This window comes from Tachypleus tridentatus, chromosome 4 (genome assembly GCF_004210375.1).
Source record: "Tachypleus tridentatus isolate NWPU-2018 chromosome 4, ASM421037v1, whole genome shotgun sequence".
NCBI lineage: Eukaryota > Metazoa > Arthropoda > Merostomata > Xiphosura > Limulidae > Tachypleus > Tachypleus tridentatus.
This window is the reverse complement of record NC_134828.1, coordinates 90,710,869-90,721,216: the sequence shown is the minus strand read 5'-3', so window position 1 is coordinate 90,721,216 and position 10,348 is coordinate 90,710,869. Positions and strand designations below refer to the sequence as shown.

The 10,348-nt window shown below is 33.7% G+C and overlaps 1 protein-coding gene across 1 annotated transcript; it reads left to right on the top strand.

The window, feature by feature from the left end:
- Positions 1-3,982: 3,982 nt before the first annotated feature.
- On the top strand, positions 3,983-9,398 carry LOC143248161 (gonadotropin-releasing hormone II receptor-like). Its single transcript, XM_076496592.1, has 2 exons — positions 3,983-4,236; positions 9,059-9,398. The coding sequence occupies exons 1-2, from the start codon at positions 3,983-3,985 to the stop codon at positions 9,396-9,398; spliced, it is 594 nt and encodes a 197-aa protein (XP_076352707.1).
- The last annotated feature ends 950 nt before the right edge of the window (positions 9,399-10,348 follow it).

Here is a 10,348-nt window from a genome sequence, read left to right as displayed (position 1 = left end):
TCTTTGTTTTAACAATTTATACACATCTTTCTTTTAACAATTAATACACCTTTTTCTTTTAACAATTAATACGCCTCTTAGTTTTAACAATTTATACACCTCTTTGTTTTAACAATTAATACACCTCTTTCTTTTAACAATTAATACACCTCTTCCTTTTAACAAGTAATACACCTCTTTCTTTTAACAAGTAATACACCTCTTTGTCTTAACAATTTATACACCTCTTTCTTTTAACAATTAATACATCTCTTTCTTTTAACAATTAATACACCTCTTTCTTTTAACAATTAATACGCCTCTTAGTTTTAACAATTTATACACCTCTTTGTTTTAACAATTAATACGTTTCTTTGTTTTAACAATTAATACACCTCTTTCTTTTAAGAATTAATACAACTCTTTCTTTTAACAATTAATACAACTTCTTCTTTCAACAATTAATATACCTCTTTGTTTTAACAATTTATTCACCTCTTTTTAACAATTTATACACCTCTTTCTTTTAACAATTTATACACCTCTTTTTTTTAACAATTAATATACCTCTTTCTTTTAACAATTTATACGCCTCTTTCTTTTAATAATTAATATACCTCTTTGTTTTAACAATTAATACACCTCTTTCTTTTAACAAGTAATACACCTCTTTGTCTTAACAATTTATACACCTCTTTCTTTTAACAATTAATACATCTCTTTTTTTTCAGAAGTAATACGCCTCTTTGTTTTAACAATTTATACACATCTTTCTTTTAACAATTAATACACCTTTTTCTTTTAACAATTAATACGCCTCTTAGTTTTAACAATTTATACACCTCTTTGTTTTAACAATTAATACACCTCTTTCTTTTAACAAGTAATACACCTCTTTGTCTTAAAAATTTATACACCTCTTTCTTTTAACAATTAATACATCTCTTTCTTTTAACAATTAATACACCTCTTTCTTTTAACAATTAATACGCCTCTTAGTTTTAACAATTTATACACCTCTTTGTTTTAACAATTAATACGTTTCTTTGTTTTAACAATTAATACACCTCTTTCTTTTAAGAATTAATACAACTCTTTCTTTTAACAATTAATACAACTTCTTCTTTCAACAATTAATATACCTCTTTGTTTTAACAATTTATTCACCTCTTTTTAACAATTTATACACCTCTTTCTTTTAACAATTTATACACCTCTTTTTTTTAACAATTAATATACCTCTTTCTTTTAACAATTTATACGCCTCTTTCTTTTAATAATTAATATACCTCTTTGTTTTAACAATTAATACACCTCTTTCTTTTAACAAGTTATACGCTTCTTTGTTTTAACAATTCCTACACCTCTTTTTTAACAATTAATACACCTTTTTCTTTTAACAATTAATACGCCTCTTAGTTTTAACAATTAATACACCTCTTTCTTTTAACAATTAATACACCTCTTTTTTTAACAATCAATACACCTCTTTGCTTTAACAATTAATACGCCTTTTTCTTTTAACAATTAATACGCCTCTTAGTTTTAACAATTAATGTACCTCTTTGTTTTAACAATTAATACACCTCTTTCTTTTAACAATTAATACACCTCTTTCTTTTAATAATTTATACACCTCTTTGTTTTAACAATTTATACATCTCTTTCTTTTAACAATTAATACACCTCTTTCTTTTAACAATTAATACGCCTCTTTGTTTTAACAATTCTCTTAAATTTTTGTTTTTTTCATCTTTTGGTCTTCATTCAATTTCCCGTTATGCTCTTCATCATTATTGATGGGTTCTTCTCTTTAATATTTTAATGCTTTTCATCATTATTGATGGGTTCTTCTCTTTAATATTTTAATGCTCTTCATCATTATTGATGGGTTCTTCTCTTTAATATTTTAATGCTCTTCATTGTTACTGATGAGTTCTTCTCTTTAATATTTTAATGCTCTTCATTGTTACTGATGAGTTCTTCTCTTTAATATTTTAATTTTTGGTCTCTTTGTTTTTTACATTGTTTCAATAATTATGTCACGCCCAGTAATGCTCGGATCTCACTTTTCCATAACTTCTCTACAAGCTGCCTTGGCTTGTTTTTTGTGTAGCTCTTACTTTCTTGGCCGAATGTCATAAATGATGTTCAAATGTAAAAACCATGAACGATAATGTTACTGTGACTAAGATAATAATAAATTTACTTGTATGATTTCAGATGGTCTATGAAGTGATTGTGTAGATTTTTTTTTAAATTTCGCAGAGAGCTACTCGAGGGCTATCTGCGCTAGCCGTCCCTAATTTAGCAGTGTAAGACTAGAGGGAAGGCCGCTAGTCATCACCACCCATCGCCAACTCTTGGGCTACTCTTTTACCAACGAATAGTGGGATTGACTGTCACATTATAACACCCCCACGGCTGAAAGGACAAGCATATTTGGTGAGACCGAGATTCGAACCCTTGACCCTCAGATTACGAGTCGAACGCCTTAACCCACCTGGCCATGCCGGGCCAAAGCAAGACATATGATCACACAATACATATGATCTATTTTTCAATAGAGATTTGTTTGGTCATTTGTTTTTTGAATTTCGCGCAAAGGTACAAGAGGGCCATTTGAGCTAGCCGTTCTTAATTTACCAGTGTAAGGCTAGAGGGAAGGTAGCTAGTTATCACTACACACAATCAACTCTTGGGCTATTCTTTTACCAACGAATAATAGGACTGATCGTCACGTTATAATGCTCTTACGATTGAAATGGGTAGTGTGGTTGGTGTGACAGGGACTCGAACTCGCGACCGTTGGAGTACGAATCGAGTGTGTTACCCACCTGGCCATACCGGCTCTTCCAAAGAGGACAATTAAATAAACCTTTTAAAAATTAAAAACAACTACCACACGTGGCCTAACTAAGGAGTGGATAGTTGGAACAAGTTTCTAGGTAATAAAACCACCTAATCAAAACTTAATCTAATTAGTTTAGCTTTACTATAAATTTGTTGGCGTAGACTCAGCTATTGTAGTTTATTCCAGATGTTTATCCTCAAACTACGTCGCATCTTTTGATTTTATGATTTTAACTTCTGATGCACAAATAACTACAACGGAACACCTTTTGTGTAGACTTACGCAAAATTCAAAACAAACCAAACCCAATCAGCTTAGAAATTTTCTAAAGCAATGCTATGTTTCAACCAAGAAAAAAAAATTAATGAAATCATGTAGACATTAAAATATATTGTACAACCCAATACTATATTTATCGATCATCTGCCCATTTATTATTAGTTTATTGGCATAGCTAATTATTTATTTTGTGGTGACGAGAAACCCTCTTGAAGTACAAAAATGTATTTCAAAACGGCTGGTATGGGTAAGAGTGTTAATACCCATACCAGCCGTCCTGAGTTACATAAGTATTCATTTATTCAACTACTTATGAATTAATCCCTCAGTTTGCTTCTCCATTAATATGTCTGTGTATGTATTGTTCGCCTTTTGTATCGAGATTGTCTCATTAGCTTAGTTTTCTGATCGTTTAACATTCGTGTATATATATTAGCTTATACACCCAGTGGTCACTTTATTAGCTACACTTGCTCTTTAACGCAAACAGCCAAGCAGCGAATAATATGGCTGCAACTCAGTATGTAAAACGTGCAGACATGGGCAGCAGGTGCAATTGTTGTTGGACCAAACATTAGAATGAGGAAGATGCGAGATCTAAACGACTTTGACTGTGGAATAATCGTTGGTGCTAGACATAGTGATTCCAACATCTCAGAAACTGTTGAACTCCTGGAATTTTCACGCACTACATTCTCTTGAGTTTACAGAAAATGGAGTGAAAAACAAAAATATCCAGTGGGTGGCAATTCTGTGGACATACTCATTCAAGCTGACACGAAGGTCACAAATACTCAAATAACCACTCTTTACAACAGTGTTGTAAAGAAAGATGTCTCTGAACGTACAACGTGTTGAACTTTGAAGAGGATGGGGTACAGCAGCATAAGACCAGGCCGGGTTTCACTCATATCAGCTAAGAACAGGAAGATGAGGTTACAGTGGACACGGGGTCATCAAAACTGGACGATTGAAGATTTGAGAAACGACGCCTGGTTTAACGAATCTCGATTTCTGCTGCGACATGCAGATGGTAGAGTCAGAATTTGGCTTAAACAGTATAAATCCACGGGTCCATCCTGCCTTGTGTCAAGATTACAGGCTGCTGGTGACGTAATGGTGTGGTGAATATTGTTTGACACAGATTGGGCCCCTAGTACCAGTTGAGCATCATTTGAATGCCACAGCTTACCTGAGCATTGTTGCTGACCATGTGCATTCCTTTATGGCTACATTCTACCCATTTTTCAATGGTTATTTTCAGCAGAATAATGCGCCATGTCACAAGACAAAGGGCCCGGCATGGCCTAGCGCGTAAGGCATGCGACTCGTAATCCGAGGGTCGAGGGTTCGTCTGCCCGCGTCGCGCTAAACATGCTCGCCCTCCCAGCCGTGGGGTGTATAATGTGACGGTCAATCCCACTATTCGTTGGTAAAGAGTAGCCCAAGAGTTGGCTGTGGGTGGTGATGACTAGCTGCCTTCCCTCTAGTCTTACACTGCTAAATTAGGGACGGCTAGCACAGATAGCCCTCGAGTAGCTTTGTGCGAAATTTCCAAACAAACAAACAAACAAACACAAGACAAAGATCATCTCAAGCTGGTTCCATGAGCATGACAGTGACTTTAGTGTACTCCAACGGTCTGCACAATCCCCAGATCTCAGTCCAATAAAGCACCTATGAGATCGGGTGCAACGGGAGGTTTGCAACAAGAATGTATGGCCAACAAATCTGCAGAAACTGCATAATGCTATCGATCCAGCATGAACCAAAATCCCTAAGAAATATTTACAGCACCTTGTTGGATCCATGCTACGAAGAATTCAGGCTATTCTTGAGGCAAAAGAGGGTCCTACCCGCTACTAGATAGGTGTGCCTAATAAAGTGGCTACTGAATGTTTATTAAAAGGTGTCCAATATTTCCATTTTTATATATACGAAAAATAACGAAGTATTGCACTTCAGTTATATATCTTATTATATTTTACAATAAAGATAACCTTTAGACGAGATTTATTTCAACACTCATTTAAATGTTACAAAATTCAAGTGTACTATTTTGTTATAGTTATTAAATGGGTCGAAGGTGACCTAATGGTTAGCGTAATGAAATATGAATTTTATGATCACTAGCACGCATTCCTTCGGTGTTGTTTAAGGCAGTGCTTGTAATATCCCGTTATTTGATTAAAATACTCAAAGAATTGGCGATGGGAGTTGTTGATTAGCTGTTTTCCCTCCAACCAATCAGCTCAGGACTAGAAATACAAATGCAGCTGTCTCTTGAGTAGCTTTGCGCGAAATTTAACCAAATTAAAAAAAGGTGGTTACCGTTTGGTGTACTCGTGTTCAAATTCAAATCTCACATATTTTGCAAATTTCCTGAAGTCGTTATTAATTAAGGTGTTTGACCTCGAGTAAATTTGCGCGAAATTCCAAAAGAACAAGACAAAAGAAAATTTATTTTTGTATATAGCATTTATTAAGAATAATCGTTTTGCCAGATCTGCTTTATATGATCTTACAGGGAGGTGTAAGATAAGATACATCTCGGATAATTTATTTGATTACGTTGTTGTCACCAAAAGAAGAAATATGTCCTTTCTTCTATTTTAAAAACATGTTAAACTTATAATGTGCACATTAAATACATTTACTGGTATAAAAACGTCCAATAACGATTTCACTTTAGATAACCAAATTTATAAACAACTAAAATTAACATGCCTTGCCAATCTTAATCTGCAGACTTCAAACGCTATAATCCGGGTTTCGATACCCGTGATAAACAGAGCACATATGGCCAAATTTGTAGCTTTATGCTTAACTTTAAAAAAAGAGTAGGTCAAAGTGTGCATGTCACGACCTTCTAGACGACTACATCCAAAACTGAATTAAACTAGTTCATTATGACTGTATACAAATAAAGGTGGCATCCATGTATAGTTAATAAATAATATTTTAGTATTATTTACGTTTTAACGTATTTTAAAACTCTTCAATCATCCCTTCTTGTTTTAATATATATTATTTTCTTATAATTACCTTAGTATGGTTTGTTTCGAACTTCGCGCAAAGCTACTCGAGGGCTACCTGCGCTAGCCATCCCTAATTTAGCAGTGTACGACTAGAGGGAAGGAAGCTAGTCATCACTACCCACCGTAAACTCTTGGGCTACTCTTTTACCAACGAATAGTGGAATTAATCGTCACATTATAACGCCCCCACAGCTGAAAAGACGAGCATCTTTAATGTGACGGGGATTCAAACCCGCGACCCTCAGATTACGACTCAACTACCTTAACCACCTGGCTATGTCAGGCCATTACTTTAGTAATTGAAATATAAAAGCTTGAACATATGTATCATGTTATTCTATCAAGTGTTTTGCGATTTTTTTAGCATGATTCTTAAATATAAACCAGTAAAAGGACAATAAAAAATAAAATTAAGTGTAAACAAATGCAGATTGTTAGAAGCTTTAAACTATTTAGGATAAACAATGTGGTTTTATGTTACAATAACAAAATACGAAATAAATCTAAGTTTCTTTTTAGATATAGTGGTTACAAAGTAGGGCAAGTTTAAAGAGTCTTTATAGAAATAGTGGATAGAAAATAACAAACAAAATATAAAATTTTACTGGTATAAACACGCTTAGTATTTACTTAGAAGGTTTTAAAGGTTAAGGAAATAAAATTTGAAAAACCTGTTTTATTCTTAACATGAAATTTCATGTTATATTCATGAGCAAATCTTTAATGAAAATATGTAATTAACACATCTCATTTTTTATTTTCGCAATAGTTGTAATGTTTACTGAGAGCTTGCTAAATGTGGTGAAGATACACAAAACGTATTAAAAGTTATAGTAAGAAAACTATAATGGTTACATAGAGGTTACAAGGTCAGTCAATTTGACCGACCGTATATGTAAAGTTAAGTAAATCTTACAACTACTGAGTCTAAAACGATCAATACAATGTACTTCTTTTGATGCCATGTTTTTATGAATGTGATAATTACTGTATCAAGGAATGCATAAACCTTAGAAACCAAAATAAATCTGGCAATTTACTCTGTCAAGAATGTTCATCGTATTAAAAACATTAATAAATTATGTTAACTACAAAAATGAAAAATTTATTTTATTATTCTAAAGCATGTGTGAAAACTCTCGTTAGAAATTTTATCACTTTAAGAACTCCGATAACCTGGGTTGTTTTAGAAGTAAAGTTTTCTTCAGAAAAACATTCTGATGACGAAAACTCGGCACTCTCAAAGCACTTGGCGTGACGTAGCTTCTTTCTTTGTATTTTTTATTTCTGTTAGTTTCCAAGTAATATGGCTACTTAAGAATTAATAAAGTCACAATATGAAAACAGGCCGTGGTAGTGAGTTTGACTGATAATCATAGAATTTCTTTTTAAAATAGAGACATCATATTTATCCAACTACGCTAAATTCTCATATCTAATAGGAAAACGTTTAGTTTATACAAGTTAAATATAAACCTTATAACCCAAACACTTTCGAAAAATGGATCTCTTTTCTTCAGGGGCAAACTGTAAGAAGAAGCGTCTACCTTTCGAAAGATGGATCTCTTTTCTTCAGGGGCAAACTATAAGAGGAAGGATTTATCTTTCGAAAATGCTTAGGTTATAAGACTCTTATTCCAATTCTATCAAGACTTCTTGAACCTACGTGTTTTTATAACATCATGGATTTACTTTTATACAAGTAAACAAACACCTAATGTTAAACTCTACACATTCCTAATAAAGTTGGAACACCATCATATTGTATATAATAAATGAACCCTATTCCAATGTTTTTGGAGCCCTAAAATGAAATAAATTTTTCTAATGCAAGTATAAGTACGCTTTTCATTTGTATATGTGGATAAATCTCCTTCATGATTGATATTCATACATTTTTTTTTAAAAAAATACTACAGTTGTTGACTTATTTAAAGTTATATTACTGGCCTCTTAAATATCTTTCAATTTCGAAAGTGAAACACTTTGCAGTTTCTTTAACATTTCACTGCATGGTATTATTCAGTTCATTACGTTTAAGAACTTTCAACGCGAAATATATCTACATGAATACAAACAGTTGTTTCCAATCCGGTTAACATGAGTCACAAGAACTGTTTCTAAATTCACTTTACCTCTTATAAAATCTACATAATTCTAGAAGTTGAGCTATGATTAAAACGTATCAAAACGTTGCTGATTAAATAGCAAAGTATTTAAAAATATTTGTTTTTTTTGTTTTTATTTTTAATTTCGCGCAAATTTACTCGGGGACTATCTGCGCTAGCCGTCTTTAATTTAGCAATGTAAGACTAGAGGGAAGGCAACTAGTCTTCACCACCCACCTCCAACTCTTGGGCTACTCTTTTACCAACGAATAGTTGGATTGACTGTAACATTACAACGCCCACACGGCTGAAAAGGGGAGCATGTTTGATGCGACCGGGATTCGAAATTTAAAAATATTGTTTAAAGAAAACAACAAATCTTACATACATGAAATTTGATCACGAGTATAATTTATGAATATTTCTTACTTTATTTGTAATTTTTACTACTTTTCAGACTAAGATTTGCATCATTTCTTGTGTAATAATACGTTAAAATTTTGGAATTGAGAAAGAGACAAGTTAAACCAAAAATGACTTTAGTATTGGAATTTTAAGTCTAAAGTCAGAAGGAGTCAAGAAGTTTGTATTAAAACTAATTCTACTTTTCTTTTCAGAACTTAAAGTGTAATTGTCGAACAAGATGGAGATGACCATTACTACATGTACAAAAAACAACACTAACCTTACCCAAGAGGACTGTGGTCAGCAACAGGCAGTTCTCGGTCCGATGTATCACCATCAGGTGCGGGTCTAAATTCTTGTGGTTATAATTGTCCTCTCCTTAATGGGTAACATAGCTATGAGCTTCACACCAAGGGTAAGTGGCATCGCAGGACTGCCATTCACGTTCTCTTTTTCAACCTTACTGTTGCAGATATTCTTGTGACATTGGTCACCATGTGCTCCCAATTAGATTGGGAGTTCATAGATCGAGAGTGGATTGCTGGAGAAGTCTTCTGCCGGATCTTTAAAGTTTTCCAAACTTTCACCATGGTTTCTTCGAACTATATTCTCTTGGTCATTGCGATAGATCGTCACACCGCCGTAGTGTATAATTTCTTTCGTCACACGCGCACCAAAGCTTTGATCACGTGCGCCTGGGCGCTATCTCTGTTGCCATCCTTACCTAACGCATAGGTTTTCCAAACCGTCACCTTGTCTGATGGTAAAGCGTTTTGCGTTGTAAAGTTTTACATGTCGTCGCTCTCTCTTACTCCTCAACAAGTTTAGATTCTTCTAGTAGTTTATATCATGATAGTTATGGTATTATATGCCCGAAGTATGTACACAATGTTGGCAAGAACTGACTCGGTTTTATTCCAGAAAATCATGTCCGATTAGTTGGGAAGAGGCTGGAAATGCAACTGAGGCTCAAATTTTCGATACATTGAACTTGCAGATTTCAAAGGCGAAAGCACAAACGTTGAAGATGGCTTTGACGATAGCATCAACATTCTTAACAACGTGTACACCATATCTGGTTCAAGAAATTATAATCGCTTTCGGAAACCCTGCTATTCTCAATCAGAACCTAGTAGCTTTTTTTTGGAATCTTCTCGACTAGTGCTCTAAATCCATATATCTACTTTCTGTTTAATTCTAAGACTCCACTCGGTAAAAAGATGGCAAACAGTACATGCAGTCGTTGTCTACAATTTTCAACAAAATCAGTTAATGAAAATGAAAACAGAAGCCAAGTGTAACCGGAATGCAAGAGAATATTATGATATAGCTGTATAGAAGAGGTATAGTATGCGGTAGATACTATAAACCACGGAGGAAACTTTATACCAGGGGGTATTATTCCTTTGCCTGCTGTATATAGATACATATACTATAAGTTAGTCTGACGCTATCATGACCATCTAATACGGTAGCCTAAGATAAACTGGTACTTGGAAGTAAAATATTACTTGCAACATCTTCGTGATTCAGTTTTAAAATAATGTCTTCTTAGGAGAAATGAGAAATCCAAGAGTTTTGTAAACTACAAAACAGCTATTTCAAAAGGGCTAATGATACTAGTTGTTTGTTCTTGTAAAACTGTATCATACAGTTTCGTCTTTAAAAAAAAAAAAACGGAATAT

Coding starts and splice junctions, on each gene's coding strand:
- LOC143248161 (XM_076496592.1), top strand. CDS start 3,983: ATGGGGTACAGCAGCATAAGACCAGGCCGGGTTTCACTCATATCAGCT. Junction 4,237..9,058: donor GCTGGTGACGTAATGGTGTG/GTGAATATTGTT, acceptor TGGGTAACATAG/CTATGAGCTTCACACCAAGG.